We start from the raw sequence: 25,755 nt of genomic DNA on the forward strand, positions 1-25,755 counted from the left end.
GGCCTGGAGGCAGCCCAGTTAAAATAAAAATTGGTTCAGGTGCAAGTTTCAACGCTTTAATGAGCATTGAAACGTATAAAAATTGTTTAGAAAAATTATATGACTGAGCCTTGTGGGCCTAAGAAAAATTGCCCGTTCAGCGTGATTACGTGAGGTTTCAGGAGGAGGAGCAGGAGGAGGAGGAGGAATATTAGACACAGATTGATGAAGCAAAAAGGTCCCCGTTTTTGATGGTGATAGAGAACGATGCTTCCATCCGCGGGTGCAGCCTACGTATTGCTTAGGTATCGCTGCTGTCCGCTGGTGAAGAAGAGAAGTCTGGGGAAATCCAGGCTTTGTTCATCTTGATGAGTGTAAGCCTGTCGGCACTGTCGGTTGACAGGCAGGTACGCTTATGCGTGATGATTCCCCCAGCCGCACTAAACACCCTCTCTGACAAGACGCTAGCCGCAGGACAAGCAAGCACCTCCAGGGCATACAGCGCGAGTTCAGGCCACGTGTCCAGCTTCGACACCCAGTAGTTGTAGGGGGCAGAGGCGTCACTGAGGACGGTCGTGCGATCGGCTACGTACTCCCTCACCATCCTTTTACAGTGCTCCCGCCAACTCAGCCTTGACTGGGGAGCGGTGACACAGTCTTGCTGGGGAGCCATAAAGCTGGCAAAGGCCTTGGAGAATGTTCCCCTGCCTGCGCTGTACATGCTGCCTGATCTCTGCGCCTCCCCTGCTACCTGGCCCTCGGAACTGCGCCTTCTGCCACTAGCGCTGTCGGATGGGAAGTTTACCATCAGTTTGTCCACCAGCGCCCTGTGGTATAGCATCATTCTTGAACCCCTTTCCTCTTCGGGAATGAGAGTGGAAAGGTTCTCCTTATACCGTGGGTCGAGCAGTGTGTACACCCAGTAATCCGTAGTGGCCAGAATGCGTGTAACGCGAGGGTCACGAGAAAGGCATCCTAACATGAAGTCAGCCATGTGTGCCAGGGTACCTGTACGCAACACATGGCTGTCCTCACTAGGAAGATCACTTTCAGGATCCTCCTCCTCCTCCTCAGGCCATACACGCTGAAAGGATGACAGGCAAGCAGCATGTGTACCCTCAGCAGTGGGCCAAGCTGTCTCTTCCCCCTCCTCCTCATGCTCCTCCCCCTCCTCCTCCTACTCTTCCCCAACGCGCTGAGATATAGACATGAGGGTGCTCTGACTATCCAGCGACATACTGTCTTCCCCCGCCTCCGTTTCCGAGTGCAAAGCGTCTGCCTTAATGCTTTGCAGGGAACTTCTCAAGAGGCATAGCAGAGGAATGGTGATGCTAATGATTGCAGCATCCCCGCTCACCATCTGGGTAGACTCCTCAAAGTTTCCAAGGACCTGGCAGATGGCTGCCAACCAGGCCCACTCTTCTATAAAGAATTGAGGAGGCTGACTCCCACTACGCCGCCCATGTTGGAGTTGGTATTCCACTATAGCTCTACGCTGCTCATACAGTCTGGCCAATATGTGGAGCGTAGAGTTCCACCGTGTGGGCACGTCGCACGGCAGTCGGTGCACTGGCAGATTAAACTAATGTTGCAGGGTCCGCAGGGTGGCAGCGTCCGTCTTGGAGTTGCGGAAATGTGCGCTGACCCGGCGCACCTTTCCGAGCAGGTATGACAAGTGTGGGTAGCTTTTCAGAAAGCGCTGAACCACCAAATTAAAGACATGGGCCAGGCATGGCACGTGCGTGAGGCTGCCGAGCTGCAGAGCCGCCACCAGGTTACGGCCGTTGTCACACACGACCATGCCTGGTTGGAGGCTCAGCGGCGCAAGCCAGCGGTCGGTCTGCTCTGTCAGACCCTGCAGCAGTTCGTGGGCCATGTGCCTCTTATCTCCTAAGCTGAGTAGTTTCAGCACGGCCTGCTGACGCTTGCCCACCGCTGTGCTGCCACGCCGCGCGACACCGACTGCTGGCGACGTGCTGCTGCTGCTGACACATCTTGATTGCGAGACAGAGGTTGCGTTGGAGGAGGAGGGTGGTTTAGTGGAGGAAGCATACACCGCTGCAGATACACCGAGCTGGGGCCCGCAATTCTGGGGGTGGGTAGGACATGAGCGGTCCCAGGCTCTGACTCGGTCCCAGCCTCCACTAAATTTTGCGCAAGCCTGCTGTAACACTTAGCTGGTTGCGTAAGAATTAGGACAACTACCCCCAGCACAGACCCAGAACACTGAGGATGGTCACAGGCAGCCCAAATAGATGTTTTTTTCCCAAATGTTTTTGGAAAGGCCCACTGCCTATATTCACTAAATATGTCTTCTGTCCCTGCCTCACCACCACTACTGGCCCTGGACTATGTATAATTACTGCAGGACGCAATGCTCTGCACGGCCGATATACAAAAAAAAAAAAAAAGTGCAACACTGCAAAAAGCAGCCTCCACACTACTGCACACGGTTAGATGTGGCCCTAAGAAGGACCGTTGGGGTTCTTGAAGCCTAAAATACTCCTAACACTCTCCCTATAGCAACTCCAGCAAGACAGCACTTTCCCTGATCTCTGTCAGAACGCATCTGTGGCGAGCCGCGGGAGGGGCCGATTTATATACTCGGGTGACACCTGATCTCGCCAGCCACTCACTGCAGGGGGGTGGTATAGGGCTTGAACGTTGCAGGGGGAAGTTGTAATGCCTTCCCTGTCTTTCTATTGGCCAGAAAAGCGCGCTAACGTCTCAGAGATGAAAGTGAAAGTAACTCGAACATCTCGTGGTGCTCGTTTCGAATAACGAGCATCCCGAACATGCTAATACTCGAACGAGTATCAAGCTCGGACGAGTACGTTCACTCATCTCTAATAATAATGTATCAAGTTTATGTATTTTGTTATATGACTCTTATCTTGAGTTAGTCATGCATATAACAGTCATTTCAACGGGTCATTGAAATAGATAAAGATTGTTAAGGCAGCAGTATGCAGTCCTAAGCTCTTGCTCACAACCTGCGGGTTGCAAGTTCAATCCCAGCATGAAGGTTAACTCAGGCTTCCACCCTTCCGAGGTCGGTAAAATGAGTACCTATCTTGGTAACATAGTAACATAGTTTGTAAGGCCGAATGAAGACAATGTCCATCTAGTCCAGCCTGTCTATCCTCCTGTGTTGTTGATCCAGAGGAAGGCAAGGTGGGGGGTAATAAATTACCTGAAAGCACTGTGGTTGGCGCTATACAAATATCAAGATTTATTTATTAGCTGAAACTTGAATGTATCTGTAAATTCTGTAAGTAAATTCTATATTCATCAATTGCCTTCACCTAAAGAGTATAGCAAGAGGCAATGCCAACATTTCACTAGCAGGTGAAAAATGTATTAGGGTTAACTGCAATCATGTCTGAATTTTTCGGTTTTAAGTGGAGATTTGCTTCAACAACTTCAACAAATAAGCAAATAAATAATAAACTATGGATTCTGCTTTGATGTAATTAGTGCACCCTATATTATAAAGTGCTGTACACCATACAAAACTTTTAGAAGTGCAATTTTGCATTCAGACAAATTGGTCCACTTTTTAACAGTGTCAGCTTGGTACATATAACACAACCACCAACTGTTTTCAATTCAAAGAAAATTACTGCTTGGATACTGATGAGAGTGGGGTCAGCTAAAATACAACTTTATTACAGCAATAATGTAGAAGCATGTTTTGATTCCAGCAGATTATTAAAGCAAATGTAAGAGAACTGACTGCATAGAAATGAAAAAAGTTCTGAAATCACTTAACCTGAAAAAGAAACCTTAGAAAATAAGCACAAATACATCTAATTGTGTATAAAGTACATTAAATGTTGGTAGATTTCATAAGGTCCACAAACTGCTAGAAAGGATTGTGCACCTACTTATCATGGACTTAATGTTCTCTACACTGTCTGGGATTGGGCTTTTAAACACTAAATAATGATAGTTATCAATTTAAATGTAGCAATATTTTAATGGTAACACTGGTATGTAATTATGATTAATATTTGTGGCGGTCCCTGGAATGAAGAGGTCTCTCTCTTTCTTAGGGCTCAGTCAGACGTATTTTTTGCGCGCACCTATGTGCACAAAAGAAACGCATCTATTTGAAACATTGGTTCCCTATTGCACTGGTCAGATGTCTGTCTTTTACAGGCGCTAAATATGTGCACCTGCAAAAGATAGTACATCTGTGCCTCTCATGCGCAGCACAGACCTAACTGGTGCGCATAAAGAATCCGCATGGGGAGTCCCCTCATCACTGAACATTGTGACGATGCTATCCCATTGAATTCAAAGGAACCCGTGCTATAGCTTGCTCCACTGAAAGCAATGAGATGTTAGCAACCCCCACAGTGATTTGTTGGAGGAAGGGCTTGAAATGCAAGCCCTTCCCTAAAAATAAGCCCTAGGTGAAAGAAAAAAAAAATTATTACATCACCTGGCGGCGCTGTCCAGGTTCCGGCGTGTATTCTCTCTGTGAGGCCAACACTGTACTAAAGCATTTTCTCCTGGCTGGAGATTTAAAAATCCCTGCCAGAAAAAAACTTTGCCTCTGATTGGCTGAGCACTGTGACTAATCAGAGGCAGCGTTCAGCTGTCATTAAGCCTTTCCAATCCACTGTCTGACATCCAAAGACATTATGATTTACGGCTATACAGCTCTGATCTTGGAAGACGTCCGTTGGGGTTCTCCTACTGTATATTGCCAGCCTCACTGCTGTCGGAGCCTATCTAACATGTCACCTCATGCAGTACTGGCTTTAGCCAGCAGATAGCGCCTTTGTATAACAGTAGAAAAAGAGTAAGCCCCGTAGGAAAATCAGGATACCAATTGGATTGGAAAGGGTTAAATCAGATCCTATCAACACAAAGCTACTTTCACTTAGAATTTTTGTGAAGTGTTTGAAATATGTACTGGCAAGGCTACTGCTGCATATGTCAGTAGGCCCCCTACTCAGTAGACAAAGGTTGTTATGTGTTGGGTATGCTTTTTGGATGTAATAGTGCAGCAGACATAGCTATTTCAAGCAGATGCATTCTGTTAAAAACGATAATACCCAATTTCCCTGAAAATAAGACCTATCCTGAAAATAAGCCCTAGAATGATTTTTCTGGATTTTTGAGGATGCTTACAATATAAGCCCTACTCCAAAAATCAACCCTAGTTACAGTTAATAAAAAATAAAATAATTAGTGTCCAAACAGCTATAAATGTAAATATTTTATTTTAGGTGAAACAGCGTAGTTTATGGGTGACAGATGCCACTGATACATCATGACTTCATGAGCTTTTCAATATTCTTTTCATAATGTATTCCTTAAATGGATACCATTATAGCCTATAAGTGACTGATGTGTTAGGCCTTAGTCAGACGGGCGTTTTTTCGCGCGATTTGCGGATCGCATGACGGATGCGCATCCGCAAATCGCGTGACCGGTGCGCGCAAGTCGCCCGCAAATCGCCCGAAAATCTGCTCCTAGCCGCGTTTCATTAGAAACGGTCCGGAGCTGTCCAGCGCATTGCATTCAATGCAGACGGCAATAGAGCCCGCTCCATTTAAAGCAATGCGCTGCGGGCGAGCCCGGGATGAATTGTCGGGAAGGGCTTAAATATATAAGCCCTTCCCTGCAATGCATCCTAAAATGTGTAAAAATAAAAAATATATATATATACTTACCTGCTCCCGACAGCCGGAGTTCCGCGCGGCCGTCCTGCTGTGGGTGTGAAGGGGGTGTGAGTCAGACCTGCCCCCTGATTGGCTCAGCGCTGAGCCAATCAGACGCATGTCTCACTCACACCCATTCATGAATTCATGAATGGATGTGAGTCAGACCTGCCCCTGATTGGCTCAGCGCTGAGAGGCAGCAGTCACTCACCCATTCATGAATTCATGAATGGGTGTGTGAGTGAAACCTGCCTCTGATTGGTCAGGGCTGTGACCAATCAGAGGCAGATCCCTCAGCAGGCGGGGATTTTAAAGCCCCGCCGGCTGATAGTGCCGAGAAGCAGTTCAGGAGAACTGACAGCGGCCGCGGCTGGACTCCGGCTGCAGCGGAAAGGTGAGTATACAATTTTTTTTTATTTTAACACATTTTAGGATTAATTGCAGGGAAGGGCTTATATATTTAAGCCCTTCCCGACAATTCACCCCGCGCACGCCGGCAGCCCATTGCTTTCAATGGAGCGGCTGTATTGCCGGCTCCATTGAATTCAATGGGCAAACATCGTTCTTCTCTGCCACAGCTGTTACAGCTGTGGCAGAGAAGAATGATTTGTCTTCTATATGTTCTCAATGGGGTCGGCGCTGCTGCCGCCGGCCCCATTGAGCGCATATAGAGAAGAGAACAGGAATCGCAGATCGCAGATAGGTGCAATCTGCGATTTTTTGTTCTATAATTTATCGTACGAGCGCATAAAAAGCGCTCATGTGTCCAATACCATTGCAAAGCAATGGTTTTATAAAATCGCCAGACGCATGCGCATGCGCAAATCGTAACATCTGTAACATCTGTGTAAGGCCTTAGTCAGACGGGCGTTTTCAGCCGCGATTTGCGCATGCGCATGCGTCCGGCGATTTTATAAAACCATTGCTTTGCAATGGTATCAGACACATGAGCGCTTTTTATGCACTCGTCCGATAAATTATAGAACAGAAATCGCAGATCGCACCTATCTGCGATCTGCGATTCCTGTTCTCTTCTCTATATGCGCTCAATGGGGCCGGCGGCAGCAGCGCCGACCCCATTGAGAACATATAGAAGACAAATCATTCTTCTCTGCCACAGCTGTAACAGCTGTGACAGAGAAGAATGATGTTTGCCCATTGAATTCAATGGAGACGGCAATACAGCTGCTCCATTGAAAGCAATGGGCTGCCGGCGTGCGCGGGGTGAATTGTCGGGAAGGGCTTAAATATATAAGCCCTTCCCTGCAATTCATCCTAAAATGTGTTAAAATAAAAAAAAATTGTATACTCACCTTTCCGCTGCAGCCGGAGTTCTGCCGCGGCCGCTGTCAGTTCTCCTGAACTGCTTCTCGGCACTATTCAGCCGGCGGGGCTTTAAAATCCCCGCCTGCTGAATGATCTGCCTCTGATTGGTCACAGCCCTGACCAATCAGAGGCAGGTTTCACTCACACACCCATTCATGAATTCATGAATGGATGAGTGACTGCTTCCTCTCAGCGCTGAGCCAATCAGGGGCAGGTCTGACTCACATCCATTCATGAATTCATGAATGGGTGTGAGTGAGACATGCCTCTGATTGGCTCAGCTCTGAGCCAATCAGGGGGCAGGTCTGACTCACACCCCCTTCACACCCACTGCAGGACGGCCGCTCAGAGCTCCGGCTGCCAGGAGAAGGTGAGTATATATATATTTTTTATTTTTACACATTTTAGGATGAATTGCAGGGAAGGGCTTATATATTTAAGCCCTTCCCGACAATTCATCCCGGGCTCGCCCGCAGCGCATTGCTTTAAATGGAGCGGGCTCTATTGCCGTCTCCATTGAATGCAATGCGCTGGACAGCTCCGGCCCGTTTCTAATGAAACGCGGCTAGGAGCAGATTTTCGGGCGATTTGCGGGCGACTTGCGCGCACCGGTCACGCGATTTGCGGATGCGCATCCGTCATGCGATCCGCAAATCGCGTGAAAAAACGCCCGTGTGACTAAGGCCTAATGGATACTACTTTTACAGGATTATATCCTATAGGCAACAGATGCCACTGCTAGGCATCAGTCACAGCCTCCATTAAAAATATATGTCTGGAGATTTTCCTGGTGTGTACATTTAATAGAAGTCATTAACACAGTGTGAAAAAGAGCCTAAACGGGAAATAAAGACATCATTATCACATGATGCACAACTTCCTTTATGAGAAACTTCCACTTAAAATCATTTTGGTTACTTATGTAATAGGTTGATTGTTTTACCTTGAGACACTCTTCTTGTTTAGAAAGTTCTTCACAGTCTTTTTTATTCAGACAAGAAGAGTTGAGTAGCAGATCTACCTCAGCAACAGACTGCAGGAGACGAGCAATCTCTGCCAGGTATGTAGAAGGCACATTAGCGGCATCCACTTTCATTCCTTCAATCATTGAACGGGTGCTTTCTTCATGAACAGTTTGCTGGGGTAGATATAGAACAGATTTACTTTTTTAGTAAGTGCACAAAAAATACTGATGGCAAAACATGCATATTTATGGAAATATGTACATTTGTTGAATAAAAAATGTATGCTTTTTAAATACAATTAGCATATATTCTCTATAGGAAAAAATATATTTTAAAGGCATGTAATAGTACTCAAGTAACCACCAAGAATCCAAAGGTTTTTGTATAACCTTATAATTAAACAAGCAAAGGAGTTCAATTGTATTTGCTACACTACTACAATTTAATTTGAATTCGATTTGTTCTTTTATATATAGTATAATTTTATCAATAAAACGTGTTATTGTTCAAAATTTTAATAATTGGAAATAAAAAAATATATATATACTAACTGCATAATAAAAAAATCACTACTACTGATATTTCTAGTTGTGCAAATATGCTAAATAATTAACTTGGCTCCATACATGCAGAAGGATCATATTGTGGCCATCTCTATCTGCATATAATATTGCGCCCTATAGCTCTGGGTCATATTGAGGCTATATGCAGGACTTGTCCAGGTCAGGACTGAACACTACCATACTAGAACAGGAAAGCCTTTCCCAAAGGATTTCATTAGATAATAAACAATAATCTGTTTCCACCCTTGGCAACAAGTATACAGCTCATTCACAGAAGCCACAATATGGCTATGTACATGATTCATTTTGACTTTCCCCGCAGTAAGAGTTACAGAAGACTATTTAGTAGATACAGTAGATGGTAACAGAACCTATTTTAACCCTTTCCAATCCACTGTCTGACGTCTACCTACATTCTGATTATAGCTTGTACAGCTCCAACGTCAGAAGACGTCCAATAGGGTATTCTTACCGTCTATTGCCAGCCACTCTGCTGTCGGAGCCTCTTTAGCTAGCAGATGTCACCGTTGTATAACAGCAAAAAGAGAGTCTTTTAGGTAACCCTAAATCCAAAATTGGATTGGAAAGGGTTAAGACTTTTACTTAAGTAACTGAGTATCAAGTATATAATCTATGAATTAAATAAAAAACATGTCTGCAACCTGTTGTTGGTGTAACTGTGTTATAAATATGTTCTTATATCTCTATTCAATAATCTAAGTAATGCAAACTCCAATGAAGTAATACAAATTACGTTTCACAGTAATTTGCTACAAAGTTAAAAGCTCAACTGGGATTTTTCATAGTTTTTATCAACATATTCCCTCTATGAATTAAACAATAGATACCTAAACAGTATATCTAAATATGACGATGCATAATTACATTTGAAAGGATGTACAAATCAACAAGCTAAACTATTTCAGTGCTTAGTTCAGCCTAGGATGCAGTTGTGTCACAGAATCAAGTACTCATTGTAATTCCATCGCTATTTATGATATATCTTCTAACTTCCCAAATTAAGCTTTATACTTATAACTGAAAAACAGATCTATTCAATATTTCTGAATAGTAACTCGTTTTCTTAGCCTTAGTTTTAAAAGTAACTTACCACACAGACAAATTTGCTCTGTATTAGGAAATCTGTACAAGGCCTTATCAAAGCTGAGCTACTGTGTATTTTGTATCTACTGTGTTTCCCTGAAAATAAGATCCTGTTTTATATTAATTTTTGCCCTTAAAGAGGCACAGGGTCTTATTTTTGAGGGATGTCTTATACTTACCTAGCAGGCGCCATCCTGCCTCCCTTCCACCAAAAACCAGGGTAGGGCTTGTTTTAGGGGTAGGTCTTACTTTCTGGAAAATATGGTAGCTAGGAGAAAAGGCTGCTCTTAGACACCTCTATTTCTAGAGAACAAAGGGGAAAATTTGCAAAGCCCAGCGTTTCCTGCCAAATGCAATTTCCCTGTACACATGGTGCATTGAATTCATGAAAAGGCGTATGCATAACCTGCATGCATAATATGCTGTAAAAAATGCTAGTGTGACAGAGCTTATCTCTAAAATTTGCAAAGGACATAGCTTAAAGGAAACAGTATTCAGGAGAGGCATACATGATAGACTGTTTTCCTGCTACCTAACGAGTACTTTATAGTTAATTGTGAACATTTCTGACCTCTAAGTATTACTAGGGATTCTTTGAGATGGCCTCTTTTAAAAAGTCGAGTTAATTGCCTTTACAATAACACCACCACCAAAAAACTGTTTCGGATGTTTCAAAGAACCATTAGTAGTCTAGTAGAGCATAGAATTCTGTCAGCTTTTCCTTTTAATTCAGTTCAATACTTTGTATTCATTTCCTTTATTTTAATTAATATTATATTTGCTTTCTGGTGACACTCATTAAAGAGGTTGTCCAATTTAAGGAAAAGCCCTCTTCATTTGCCCTGCTATGCATAGAGATGTCATAGAAATTAGTACGCTGCTCTAGGTTTCAGAGAAGAAAGTTAATGGCAAGATTATTTTATATAGCAGGATCATTGCCACTATATAAAGTAAGTGACCACATGAAGCTTCTCCAACACTTATTCCTCTGGACCTTTGAGTGGCATTTCATAATCCCTTCACAGCACTAGATATACTTTCCAGCCATAAAATGGAGTCTGGAGCTTCAGTTGAGTAGGACATCTCTGTCCTTTCTAGGAAATCCTATCCCTCACTTTGCATCTTTGGGGGCATACAAGCTCAGGTTAGAGGTATACATTTCTATGCTCCTAAGTTCTTTACATACAGGTTTGTACTATAGTAGCCAGTAAGAAAAGGTAAATCAAAATGCCCTCAATCAAACTGCTTGCCTTTTAAAACATGTGTTTAAATCTTTCCCACTACACAGAATGTCAATGGCTATACGATTGTTTCCCTAGTCCAGCTTTACTTTACCCAGCTTTTCTTTCTGTACTTTGTATGCATGAGTAATAACAAGTCTGAGATAGAATACATGGAATAAGTAAATTTAAGGCTGTATCTGTGCACAAAATGGGCACTACATCGTTGCTAAAAAATGAAGAACAAACGTCTTATTTTGAAATGTGCCATGGCATCAATGACATACCATGCCTGCTGGTTGAAAATGCATTCATGTAAAATAAAAAATAAAATAAATCTTATTATTTGTATAGCGCCGACTTATTTATTACGCCCTCAGCAAGCTGGGTACTCATTATCTGAACCATGTAGGGATTAAACTCGAAACCTTCAAGTTGTGAACGAGAGCTTAGGACTGCACTTCTGCTACCTTAACACTCTGCAGCACACAAGACTTTAAACTAATGTATTCATAGAATATTGGGTAAAGGGATCTGTCAGCAGAATATGACATTTTTGATTAAATTAAAGGCTATTCCCATGTTGGCTTTTCATGATCAAAATGGGAAAACCCAGAAGTTCTGTTTGACCAACTGTCAAAAAGAGCCAAGTGGTTATTGCAGCACTGTTTCCATAGCTCTCCTTGAAGTGAATGGCAGCTATGGAAACAGTGTAGCGCATCATGCTACATTGTTTCAATAACTTGGGGAGTTACGGAAACAGAGTAGTGTACTGTGCTATGCTGTTTCCATAGCTCTCATTCACTTTAATGAGAGCTACCGAAGCAGCACTATGCTAAGGGTGGCTGGTAGCCATGGCAGTGGTTTTGCATCTCAGCCCACTAGTAGGCTTAATGGTCAGCAAGATATTAGGATTATTTTATTAATTATAGATAGTGATATGGAATATTAAAGCAATATCTAAAACTAGGCTGCCGATACATTGCCTTTCAAGGAATTCTCTTATTATACAACCATTTGCAGCAGCAGTCATCAACTAGTATGCCAATGGCGCAATAATCTGTGTGGATTGACAAAAGAGTTTGCCTGTGAGACTGTCACGATAATTTATTGCTCTTGAGAGGTTTTGCGTTTCCATTGAAATAAACATATTACTATTGTGTTAGTTTATCGATATTTAAAACACTAGATTGACCCGATGTGTGCTATGGGAACATAAAATGTTTCAGAAGTGGTTGTTGTGAACTTCTAAACCTGCTTGGTTAGGTGATTATTTGAAGTGTCAGTTTGTATTTGGAGCAGATATCTAATATAAAAAAGCCTACAGGTCTCTCGCTGTCTGTCTCTCTGTCTGTTTGTCTCTCTCTGTCTCTCACACTGTCTCGTTCTCTCTGTCTGCCTCTCTCTCTATCTGTCTCTTTCATTCTCTGTCTATCTCTCTCTCTCTCTTTCTGTCCCGGTATCACTCTGTCTCTCTTGTTCTCTTTCTGTCTCTATTGCTTTCTCTCTGTCTCTCTATTGCTTTCTCTGGGTCTCTCTCTGTCTTGCTATTGCTCTCGTTCTGTCTGTCTAGTGCTCTCTCTCTATCACTTTATCTCTGTCTGTCTATCACTCTTTCTCTGTCTCTCTATTGATATCTCTCTCTATTTGTTTCTCTATTGCTCTCTCTGTCTGTCTATCGCTCTCTCTGTCTCTATACACACTCTCTCTGTCTGTTTCTTTCTGTCCCTCTATCGGTATCTCTGTCTCTCTATCATTCTCTCTTTCTGTCTGTCTCTCTATTGCTCTCTCTGTTTCTCTATCACTCTTCCTCTGTCTGTTTCTCTATCGTTCTCTCTCTGTTTCTCTATTGCTCTCTCTATCTGTCTGTCTCTCTATCGCTCTCTCTGTCTGTCTCGCTATCACTCTGTCTGTCTCTCTATTGCTCTCCCTGTCTATCCTACTATCTATTTCTCTCTTTCTGTGTTTCACTCTCTCTCTGTCTCTCTATCACTTTCTCTTTGTGTTTCTATTGCTCTTTCTCTCACTGTCTCTCTATCACTTTCTCTGTCTATATCACTCTCTCACTCTGTCTGTCTCTCTATCGTTGTCTCTCTCTATCACAGTATCTCTATTGCTTTCTCTCACTGTCTCGCTCTCTATCGCTCTCTCTGTCTCAATCGCTCTCTATCTCTGTCTCTCTATTGCTCTCTCTCTCTGTCTGTTTCTCTATGACTGTCTCTCTATGGCTCTTGGTTGGGCAGTGGATGGTGCAGCTTAGCAGTGTATGCTGTGTTGCTTAGCAATGCTTCACTCATTCCAGCACATGCCTGAAGCTTAGCAGCACTGCCCATAGACTTAACATTGTAACTTTCAACCCGCCTGACAGTCCCTGAATGTATTAAACTCACATTTGATGATTTTACCGGTGAGCATGTGTTTATATTAGATATAGCTGGAAACATCTTCCCTTAACAATACAGAAATAAATTTTGAATGGATACAAGTGCATGTAATGAATGTTTAAATATTATAGGTTTAAACAGTATGCATAGTAGTTTTGGAACTTATAATGGGAATCAAAGTCTAAAAACACAATTAAGTACTGAAGTAGACAGCATAACCATCTAAATTTACTACTGCAGCCAGCAAAGGACATCATCATAGACAAAGCACTCATCTCACATCTTTGATAAATGCACCCCTAGCTACACTGTTTGCTATTGTATCAATGATGTTAATGTAAGGTCAAAAGGGTACCAGATAAAGAAAAGAATTGCAGCCTGCTAGAACTGGGAAATGTAAGTGAAGTATCCTAATAAGCAATAGTTGCCTGAGCAATATCCATTGCTGAAAGTTACTAGACATGAGATTAATGCAGAATGCATCTTTTACACCTTTTAACAGTTCTTCGCATTTCACTAAATGGCACTCAACAATTCAGAATGCAAAAATAGGTTGAAATGATCACTTTATAAAATGAAATATTATTACCCTAAAGCATGTCTTATTACCTTATAATGAAAATATTTGTTTACCGCCTTCTACACTTTTGTGCCCAGAAGATATTTGTGAATCTTGGAGAGAAACATAGCAGATGTCTATTGATTATTGTGTAATGCATTTTAACTTTTATGTTCACTTTACTAAGTATGCCCCTATCTCTGCTGAAAACTAAATTTGCAATGGCTAATAAAATATTTAGGCCTAGCGCGTAAATGTGTGTATGAACCAAGTATTAAACATTGATACATAAAACATGGCAGGAGTAATACAGTTTATAGTTGATACATTGTCATATGTAAATATTAAATGTTCCAAACTAAGAGATATGGCTTCTCCTTGTGAACCTGCCTTGGGATAGTTTTCTTTTATTTATGCTTATTCTTTGTATTGGGCCTATGCTTTGGCCTTTTGTTTACTGCCAATCTGGTGAAGAAGACACAGATTTAACATACCTTTCTTAAAACAAGCACTTTTATTGCCCAACAGTTGCGGTACTGCAGGGCGCAACAAAAAGTATACCGATTCCAAAAGTAGATTTATCACATAGCTGACTGAGAGGTGATTGGAATGAATTTTCTGCCTTGCATGTAAAATTATTCTGCAACAATGTGTTGCTAATGCTATATCATTGGTAAGGTCTCAAAGCAATAGTTTCTTTAATAATATATTGTGTTTTGGATTCTAATTCCCATTTGCTCCTGGGCAGAGAGAAATAATTACAACCTAATACAACAAATAACTGCATACTGTTTGTTCTAGGGTACAAACAAAATATGATTTGGCCTCTCTGCTTTACATATATTTGAGATTACTTGCTGAATTTTGCAGTGGCTATTTACAAAAGGGGACATTGCACATGTATGATATCTTGCACTTTACTGCATTGGTTAATTGGTGTGCTTTCAAAATTATTGCTTTTTTTAACCTCTATGTTACATTAAATTAAATGTATTCTTATTTTTATGCTTACACCTATCTAATGAGAGTAGATAAAAAATGATTGTATTATAACTATGAATTTAATCTAAAGTGGGCACACTGCTTTCCTTCTATAGTCCAAAAGAAATTGTGCAAAAAAAAAAAGGAAAGAAAAGACTCAATTGGAAGTTTGGAGACAGCTCATACGAAAATAAATAAATAAATAAATAAATAAAAAAATTAAAAAAATAAAATATATATATATATATATATATATGCAAAGTGTTGCATATATGTGTACATATATAATTTCAAACAGCACTTACTATGTTGGGGGGTCCCCCCAAAATTTGTGATACTTCAATCTCATTTTACCACATTCAAGTCTACCTAACTTTTGAAATGTATTGCTTTTTAGGGCTCAGTCATGCGGGTGCCGATCTGACCGTGTTTCTGTACAATTCTGACCTCTGCACTGCAGGTGCAGACGACTCTTCGCACTGGTCGGTGAAAGAACATATGGCCGGCAATGGAACTAGTCATGCAGAGAGTCGTCCGCACGCAGTGCGGCCGTCTTAAAGGAACTTGCAATTTTCATTTTAAGAACATCTATTTCTTGTAAATTCTAAATTCTGTAAAGAGTAAATTCATTTGAAATGAACCTAGACTTAATTATTTCCCTAAAAATGTCCCGTAGTATTTGTATATGGATATCGCTCTCGCCAGTGTGCAGGAGCCCCGAGAGAAGCATATGACAACGAGCTCCAAATTATCGTATACAAATAAATCTTTTATTATAACTATTCGCTTTGTCTTATACATTGACATAACAAACCCATGGATATAAGGGATTCCTACACAGCTGCTGCAGAAGTGGTTGGTGGATTTGGATTGGTTCTATGAAGCAACTATTGCAGGGTAATAGTCAATTAAGTAATACCTTGCCAGACAAAGTCTGCAAAAGTTGGAGCTTCTCCTTGTCAAAGGCTTTCTGATTTGACTAAGGGATTCCTGTCATGCTGGTGGACCCCCACACCTATGCACTTATTGGGCATATCGAGGGCATGGTGCCAGTAGTGGATATGTGCATTTTCTGCAGTTTCAACAAAATTTAGCTTAAAACTCTACATGCGCCTGTAAACTCAGGATGATGTTAGAAATTTATTCTGCTGTGGTAATTACTTAGTTCATTACTTGCTTACAACTAGATGTCCACAAAACATTATCTCAAAAATTCCATGAAATTTTCAAAACAGTGCAGATATCCAGTTTTGGCAGCATCTGAAAAAGGAAAGCAAGCCAGTTACCTATGTTACATTATACACATCTTCTGAGATATAACCTCTCATCCTGCTGTTGGTGGTCATTATGAAACATTTCTCGCTCATATCTACATCTGCATACATAAAGGACCTCAATGATAGACCAGTGGTGCCATTAACTCAATTGTATCTAAAACTGCACTTATTCACTTTTGGCACATACCCCCGATATGGGAAAAGTTTGCTCTTCTATTATTGTGATAACACTTATAACTGAATTGCTGCTACTAGCTGCTGGAGTGAGCCTATAAAAAAATGTATTATTAACATTTCTGTTAATGCAGTTCTTTAATATTTTATGCAAAACTTCCAAACCACGAGTATATGATATGTGTAATGCATACTTTTCACTAAGGCCTTAGTCAGACGGGCGTTTTTTTGCGCGATTTGCGCATGCGCATGCGTCCGGCGATTTTTTAAAACCATTGCTTTGCAATGGTATCGGACACATGAGCGCTTTTTATGCGCTCGTCCGATAAATTATAGAACAGAAATCGCACATTGCACCTATCTGCGATCTGCGATTCCTGTTCTCTTCTCTATATGCGCTTAATGGGGCCGGCGGCAGCAGCGCCGACCCCATTGAGAACATATAGAAGACAAATCATTCTTCCCTGCCACAGCTGTAACAGCTGTGGCAGAGAAGAACGATGTTTCCCCGTTGAATTCAATGGAGCCAGCAATACAGCCGGCTCCATTGAAAGCAATGGGCTGCGGGCGTGCGCGGGATGAATTGTCGGGAAGGGCTTAAATATATAAGCCCTTCCCTGCAATTCATCCAGAAAAGTGTTAAAATAAAAAATATATATATACTCACCTGCTCCCGGCAGCCGGAGTTCTGCGTGGCCGGCCTGCAGTGGGTGTGAAGGGGGTGTGAGTCAGACTTGCCCCCTGATTGGCTCAGCGCTGAGCCAATCAGAGGCAGGTCTGACTCACACCCATTCATGAATTTATGCATGGGTGTGAGTCAGACATGCCTCTGATTGGCTCCGCGGTGAGCCAATCAGGGGGCAGGTCTGACTCACACCCCCTTCACACCCACTGCAGGACGGCCGCGCGGAACTCCGGCTGCCGGGAGCAGGTGAGTATATATATATTTTTTATTTTAACACTTTTCTGGATGAATTGCAGGGAAGGGCTTATATATTTAAGCCCTTCCCGACAATTCATCCCACACTCACCCGCAGCGCATTGCTTTCAATGGAGCCGACTGTATTGCCGGCTCCATTGAATGCAATGCGCTGGACAGCTCCGGACCGTTTCTAATGAAACGCGGCCAGGCGCAGATTTTCGGGCACCGGTCACGCGATTTGTGGATGCGCATCCGTCATGCGATCCGCAAATCGCGCGAAAAAAAACCTGTCTGACTAAGGCCTAATACAGTATGAGATGAACATCATTTTGAAATCACATAAGATATATGTAATTTATTTCTTTCATAGATACACTATATATATATATATATATATATAAATATATATATATATATATATATAGTCTTATAACTTTTCAGCTGTTGTGTGTAAATAAGAAATAACAATATTTCTGACTGTTATGTGACTTGTATCCTGTATTTTCTTAGCAGTTTTCTCCTCTGCAGGCCCAATCTCTAATTCTCTCCCATGCACAGCAGCACAGAGAAGTGGACAATTTTTTTCTTTATTTTTCTGTAGCATTCCATCAGAAGCAACAGGATGGAGAACAATATACAACAGAACCGAGCAGATACAGTCTCCATTTTGTGACTCTTTACCTTTCTTACAGGACAGCTCCCTCTTCTCCTCTCTATAGAGATTCATGAGCAGCAGTTGCAACCTAATCTATTGGTATCTGGACTTCTGTGTACAGATTTTATCTGTGAATTCATGGTGAGTGATTAGTACAAGAGGAAGAGGAAGGGAAAAGGTAGCTCGAATGTAAAGAAATATTTTTTTCTGTAATCTGATAAATTATTATACAAAGATTGTTATTTTTACTAGCACTTTGGATTTATGGAAAAAAATAAAGTTTAGGGCTCAGTCACACGGGCGCATCGGCACCTGTACACTGACGCCGATGTGCCCGTGTGACTGACAGTTAGAAGACGGCCGTACCTGAAGACGGACGTCTCTCTGCAGCGCTGATGAAAGAACACATGACTGGCAATGAAGCTGGTCACATGTTCTTTCTCCCGGCGCTGCAGAGAGACATCTGTCTTGAGGTACGGCCGTCTCCTTCCTGCAGTGACATGGGCACCGATGCGTACCTCAGGTACACTTTAATTGGCAGACTGTATCTTAATTCAAATTATCAGGTCTAATTGAGTCCTATTGATAATAATGTCTACAATGCTGGAATTACAATTTATTGTTTTTCCACTTGAAGAGGCACAGGAAAGAAGCTGATATCACAGCAGTGATTTTGAGGCTACATAGTAAGGGCTCGTCCAACTATTTGAATTAGCCCATTCACACTATCCGAGGTCTGCTGTGCGTGTTTTCCAGCTCCCATAGGAGTCTGCAGAAAGCATGTACCAAAAATGGGTCAGGTCCTATCTTTTTTAGCAGCACGGAGCTTAGATGCGAGTTTGCAATTCATGCCCTATCTTTGATTGGTGCGAGCTATTTGTGCATCTAAAATTCCTTCATGTGAATGCTTCTGTAGGAAATCATTGGTTCTTTTTACACGCAATTTTTTCACGCGCCTCTACTGTGCGAAAACAGCGCTCGTCTGAACGAGGTCTTATGGTAACTACCAGCCCCTACCGTCCTCTATATTTTGAATGATATGTCAGACTGTGCATACCATGGAGCATGCGCATTTCACAGATACTGCTTCTCCAGCATAGTTGATAGAGTCACCTGGCATCCATACTCTCCTGTGTTCCTAATGTGCCTTACAGCATCTGTGTATTTGTGTTGTGCATAAAGCACAGATGGTGTTAAACATAGCAGCCCCCATATAAATGACACATAAAGCAATTATAATCACAAACCAAGAATAAAATATTTTGAAATACATTATTCCACTGAAACACAAGTAATAATATATAAAAGTGACACAAGTGCCTTCATCAGGAATTCATTGTGCTATAACTAAACTTTGCTGTGTTTAGTGTAAATCCCTGCTAAAAAGTTTTCATACACATGTGTCCCCCCTTAACTTTCTTTGAATGATGTTAATTTATACAATTTGCCATGATACCAATTCAATACACCCTCGCACCATCCAGTAAAAAAGGATATGTTAGATGTATATATTTTTCTAGCAAGGCAGCCTATGGTGAGGGATGGCCGACAAATGGCATCCATCAGAGGTATCTGTTGGACATTTATGGCTTTTAACAACCTGTGCCATACATCTCAGGATATGTCAGGTTTAGAGACAAGTTAAGGAAAGACATATTTGTATGCAGTAAAACTAGAAAGAGACATAATACCATGGACCAACAGTGCGGTTCCTTGTCCATCGTTGTCTTGTTGCTGACACTTCTTATCACATAATTTAGAAAGTAAAAAAAATGCAAACAAATAAATAAGTAAAGAAGGACAGAAATGAAAGGTAATGTTGTATGTAGTGTGTAATGGAACAGACCAAGACGTCTACATTTACTGTACATTGTCTCTAACCTAATTTACATCATGGAAGTAATACATGTTTATTTAATGATTTCAGAATGTTATTTCTCCTATCACAATATTAATATCAGTTATGCCTCTTTAAATATTTGCACATGATGGGATATAATTTTGTTATATATGCATAATAATGTGATATGAATAATATGTTTTGATTTATGCACATATGTATAAAATGATTGCAAGAAGACAAAAAAGAAGCGTAGCAGTCAATATTTACAGGCATTTCCTTGCATTCAATTTTTCTTTTACTTTTATCCTAGCTTTATGTTTATTTCTTTTGGAAAATTTCCAATATTTAAAGCAATATTTCCACCTTAGACATAATAACAGGATATGTTATAAATATCTGATTGTTGCAGCTTTTCCAGGACAGGGATCTGTGAGCCCATCCACTTCATCCATACGGAGAATGAATATCCACTAGATGTGCTATAAATGTCTAAAGTGGGAATGCCATTTTAGCTCAGATTGTCAGTTCTACTATTAGAATGCCAGTAAGTACTAATGCTGCTATAGAGTTCAGGATGAACCTGCTAGATATGATGGACTGTATGAGAAGCAGATGTGCAAACTACTGAAAAAACAATAAATGATAAGTGCCTCCTTTCATGTAATCCATAGATATTAATTTACATCATATGTTAAAGGGGTTTTCCAGGGAGTTGGTCGGCGGGGGTCCACTGCTAAGGACCCTGACTAGAGATGAGCGAGCATGCTCGTCTGAACTTGATGCTTGTTCAAGCATTAGCATACTCGAAAATATTCGCTACTCGAGCGAGTACCACGCAGTGCTCGGGTGCTCGAGAAAATTCCCCACTCTCCTCCCCACATGCCGGCGGCTCCATCGGAGGCAATGGTCTGCCGGCACCCCTGCATTCTTTTTCATGGAAGCACTTTATAGATAAGCCCTTCCCTAAGAAAAAATAATTTTAGCATAAAAAATAAAATAAAATAAAAACTTACCTCTCCACCACTGCCGTGTGCCCCACAGGGAAGCAGAACACATCTGCCGCATGTGGCAGATGTTCCCTTCATCCCCGCTAGTAAAAAGAATTCCCTGCTGCTGCACCTGCCACATCTGTGACAGATGCAGCAGAGGAATTCTTCAATTCCCTACCGCATCTGTCACACATGACAGCTACGGTAGAGGATCCTGCTGCCGGCTCCCTGTCATTGGATTTCATGGAAGGGCTTTAAATATAAGCCCTTCCCTGAAAAAACAGTAGAAGTAGTGTAAAAAACAAAAAAAAACATACTCACTCTTCAGCTGCTGGGGCTCAGCCGCGTCTTCTCTCCACTGTCCAATCACAGGTAGCTGTCGCCAAATGAATAAAGTTAAACCCTTTCCATGAAAAAAAATTCAGGGGTGCTGGCAGACTATTGTTTTCAATGGAACCACCGGCAGCAGCCGTTCGAGGCTCCAATTGACTTCAATGGGGTTCGTTACTCGAAACGAGCTCTCGAACATTACAAAAAGCTCGACTTGAGTAACGAGCACCCGAGCATTTTGCTGCTCACTCATCTCTCACCCTGTCCTATCAGCTGAGCGGGCACATACTGTAGGTGCCGCAAATACACAGAGGTCAGCATGGAAGCAACAGCAGTCTCCACTCTGAGCTCTGTGTAGTGGCCGGCGCTTGTAACTGCAAGCACGGTTCCCATTGATTTCAATGAGAGCTGTACTTACAGTTACAAGTGCCGGCCACTACACAGAGGTCAGTGTGGAAGCAGCAGAAGTCTCCACTCCGACCTCTGTGTAGTGGCCGGCGCTTGTAACTGCAGGCACGGTTCCCATTGATTTCAATGAGAGCTGTACTTACAGTTACAAGCGCCAGCCACTACACAGAGATCAGAACAGAGATTTCCATGGCTTCTGCTCCAACTCTGTGTATTTGCGGCACTGACAGCATGCGCCTCCTCATCCAATAGGTCTGGGTCGTGAGTGATTGACTTCGGCCGATCAACTATTGATGACCTATCGCAAGGATAGGTCATCAATAGTATTCTCCTTGGAAAACCCCTTTAATCTTTGAGTTAAATTATCCCTGTAACATTCTTATTTGTATATTCTAGAAAATATACTTTATTGCATTTTGTATTAACTGCAGAAATTTGGATATGCTTCTATTAATTTTTTTTATAATGAGCATGTCATTAAAGAACAAGAAAATCTTTGGATACTGTAAGTGGAAATGTAAACTCTTTCTGTTCTATATGTGCACATCATATGATAGAAAGTGAGCTGATGCAAACATTCATGTATGATTTTTAAAAAATTAAGGAACTTATAACTAGCTTTTTCATTACTCACTTGTGGTGCGCTTATGAGCAAGTCCCAATTTAACTTGACCAACCCTCTTTATGGTATAGATCCATCCTAGCCTAATACAGGTAACAATATCATCCACAGAGTTGGGATTGAAAATAATTGAAAAAAATGATTAAAACAATACAAAAAAGAACTGGACAGACTAGCTTCCTTGAAGTTGGGATAGATGGGCAGCATTATACTATATAAAATGTTTATACTCCCTAAAATCCTCTACTATCTAAGGACTCTCGCTATACCCATTCCGATCACAACCTTTGCTGGCGTCCACAAACAAATGAACTTGTTTATCTGGCAATAAGCAAAACCCTGAGTAGTCTTCTGTCTTATGAGTAAAAATACAAAGCATGGTGGCCCAAGCCTTCCCAACCTCCAAAACTGCCACAACACATTTTTGGATCAAATCAAACACCTATGCACTACTCATCCCAACAAAACGTGGCCTTCAATAGAATCTCACTTTTCACAAATCGCAGACTGGAAATCATATTTCCAGGCCCTCTCTAGCCTCCCCACTCACTTGTTCTCCTAATACACTCTCCCACTACAGGCGACCATATTAGGATGCAGAACATGTTTCAAAAAAGATCTCCTTTCCCAAGATAGCTAAATCACTCCAATTCTCCTGTCAGCATTAACTTTGTTATCCCTAAAACCTCCCTTGACATATGGTCAAACACTGGGTTTAAATTGGTAGCAGACCTTTACTATAACGGACAGCTGCTACCATTCTCTTCAACACAGGAAAGATATAAAAGTCCCTTTTCTTAGTTATATGTATTCCTTCAAATAAGAAGATATCTCCGCACGCACCCAGACACGCAAATCAATGTTCCAACGATTTTAAAAGACCAAATATCTGTTACCCTTAACCAATACAAGAATTGTACTAAACAAATCAAAGAAAACAGTACAGTTCCTAAAATGGGAAACAGACCTCTTAAAGGGGTTGTCCCGCGCCGAAACGTTTTTTTTTTTTTTTTTAACCCCCCCCCCCCCCCCCCGTTCGGCACGAGACAACCCCGATGCAGGGGTTAAAAAAACAAACCGGAGAGTGCTTACCTGAATCCCGGCGGTCCGGCGTCTTCATACTCACCTGCTGAAGATGGCCGCAGGGGTCTGCTCCCTCCGTGGACCGCAGCTCTTCTGTGCGGGCCATTGCCGATTCCAGCCTCCTGATTGGCTGGAATCGGCACGTGACGGGGCGGAGCTACACGGAGCCGGCATTCTGCATGAGCGGCTGCATTGAAGAGAGCAGAAGACCCGGACTGCGCAAGCGCGGCTAATTTGGCCATCGGAGGCCGAAAATTAGTCGGCACCATGGAGACGAGGACGCCAGCAACGGAGCAGGTAAGTATAAAACTTTTGATAACTTCTGTATGGCTCATAATTAATGCACAATGTACATTACAAAGTGCATTAATATGGCCATACAGAAGTGTATAGACCCACTTGCTGCCGCGGGACAACCCCTTTAAGTCAATTTTCCCTATAAGAATGGCAAACTGCCCTAAAATGGGCTGTAAAATCTACAGCATGCGCATCCCAATAAGAACAGTACTATAAATTATTGGTCAGATGGTACTATACTCCATTAAGACTCTCATACATCTATAGCAGCCCCTGCTCTCAATGTTGGAGAAACTGAGGACAAATAGGATCACTACTCCATATTTTCTGGAGTTGCCCCCTAATCTCCACCCTATGGAAAAAGGTGTTTAAAATTATAAAAACACTCCACCTCTTCTCAACTAAAGGCAAACCTGGTTTCCTATCGGAATGCAGAACATATCTGCCATATACTACACGCAACTAGTCTTACAATAGCACTCAACTGGAAAAGCTCCGAAGTTTCTTCCATAAAACAAATAGCTTCTACAGTCTGAACCAATTGCACCTACGAAAAAATGATGGCTGTCAAAAATGGAACATTCGATCCCTTTACATCCAAATGGAACATTTGGCTGAAAAATCATCCCTCAATTAATTAGCATACAAATCCCTCCACATACCACCCTTCCTATATCTCCATGTCTTAAAACCTCCCTCCTTTACCTAACAGATCCTTTTGCCATAAGATAAAAGCCTTTAAGTGATACAAATAAGTTTCTGGTTCATAGTTGATATCTTGTACTCAAGTGACGAGCTGCATTAACCTGACAACTATTTTCTTTTGTATGAAGGAATATTAGTCTCACTACTATTCAACAATGCATTGCATGTTTAAAATATGTATGTCACGCTACAAACATTGTATTCTAATTAGAGATGAGCGAACGTACTCGTCCGAGCTTGATGCTCGGGCGAATATTAGGGTGTTCGGGATGTTCGTTATTCGTAACGAACACCACACGATGTTCGGATGTTTGGGTTACTTTAACTTTCTTCCTTGAGAAATCTTTTCTATATGCGCTCAATGGGGCCGGCGGCAGCAGCGCCAACCCCATTGAGAACATATAGAAGACAAATCCTTCTTCTCTGCCACAGCTGTAACAGCTGTGACAGAGAAGAACGATGTTTGCCCATTGAATTCAATGGAACCGGCAATACAGCCGACTCCACTGAATGCAATGGGCTGCCGGCGATCGCGGGATGAATTGTCGGAAAGGGGTTAAATATATAAGCCCTTTCCTGCAATTCATCCAGAAATGTGTAAAAATAAAAAATATATATATACTCACCTGGTGCCTGCAGACGGAGTTCAGCGCGGCAGGCTGCAGTTCTCCTGAACTGCTCTGAACAGCTGTGAGTAGTATTCAGCAGCCGGGGATTTAAAATCCCCGCCTGCTGAATAAGATGCCTCTGAATGGTCACAGCCTGACCAATCAGAGGCCAGCCCTCACTCACACCCATTCATGAATTCATGAATGGGTGAGTGAGGGCTGCCTCTGATTGGCTCAGGGGCAGCTCTCCTGCCCCTGAGCCAATCAGAGGCAGCCCTCACTCACCCATTCATGAATTCATGAATGGGTGTGAGTGAGGGCTGGCCTCTGATTGGTCAGGCTGTGACCATTCAGAGGCATCTTATTCAGCAGGCGGGGATTTTAAATCCCCGGCTGCTGAATACTACTCACAGCTGTTCAGAGCAGTTCAGGAGAACTGCAGCCTGCCACGCTGAACTCCGTCTGCCAGCACCAGGTGAGTATATATATATTTTTTATTTTTACACATTTCTGGATGAATTGCAGGAAAGGGCTTATATATTTAACCCCTTTCCGACAATTCATCCCGCGATCGCCGGCAGCCCATTGCATTCAGTGGAGTCGGCTGTATTGACGGCTCCATTGAATTCAATGGGCTAACATCGTTCTTCTCTGCCACAGCTGTTACAGCTGTGGCAGAGGAGAACTTGCTGTGTCGTTCCCATCATTTTCTTGAATTGCCAAGATTTTCACACATGAAAACCTTAGCGAGCATTGGCGAAATACAAAAATGTTCCAGTCGCCCATTGACTTCAATGGGGTTTGTTATTCGAAACGAACACCCGAACATCGCGGGAAGTTCGTTTCGAATAACGCGAACCCGAACATTTTGGTGTTCGCTCATCTTTAATTCTAATGCAACAATAATGTCAACTCCGTTTTATCCTCACAAATATGCCAAACATAGCTTTAGGAACTCAATGCCAACAGAGTTTTTTGGGGGGGCATACTCTTTAGTGTGCAGTATGTGCAGTCAACTACACTTTTCAGTACACAAGTATCCCACCAAGAAATAAAAAGCTTACACACCCCTGTTAATATGGCAGG

At 42.1% G+C, this 25,755-nt stretch overlaps 1 protein-coding gene across 1 annotated transcript in view; it reads right to left on the reverse strand.

Annotated features, from left to right (window-relative positions):
* Nucleotides 1–25,755, reverse strand: part of DMD (dystrophin) — a 2,524,637-nt gene that overhangs the window by 1,292,483 nt on the left and 1,206,399 nt on the right. The window contains exon 42 of the mRNA XM_066577956.1: nucleotides 7,924–8,118. Within this exon, the coding sequence (XP_066434053.1) occupies nucleotides 7,924–8,118 (195 nt within the window). The remainder of the gene's footprint in view (nucleotides 1–7,923; nucleotides 8,119–25,755) is intronic.

The sequence above is a fragment of the Eleutherodactylus coqui genome, chromosome 1, assembly GCF_035609145.1.
Source record: "Eleutherodactylus coqui strain aEleCoq1 chromosome 1, aEleCoq1.hap1, whole genome shotgun sequence".
Classification (NCBI taxonomy): domain Eukaryota; kingdom Metazoa; phylum Chordata; class Amphibia; order Anura; family Eleutherodactylidae; genus Eleutherodactylus; species Eleutherodactylus coqui.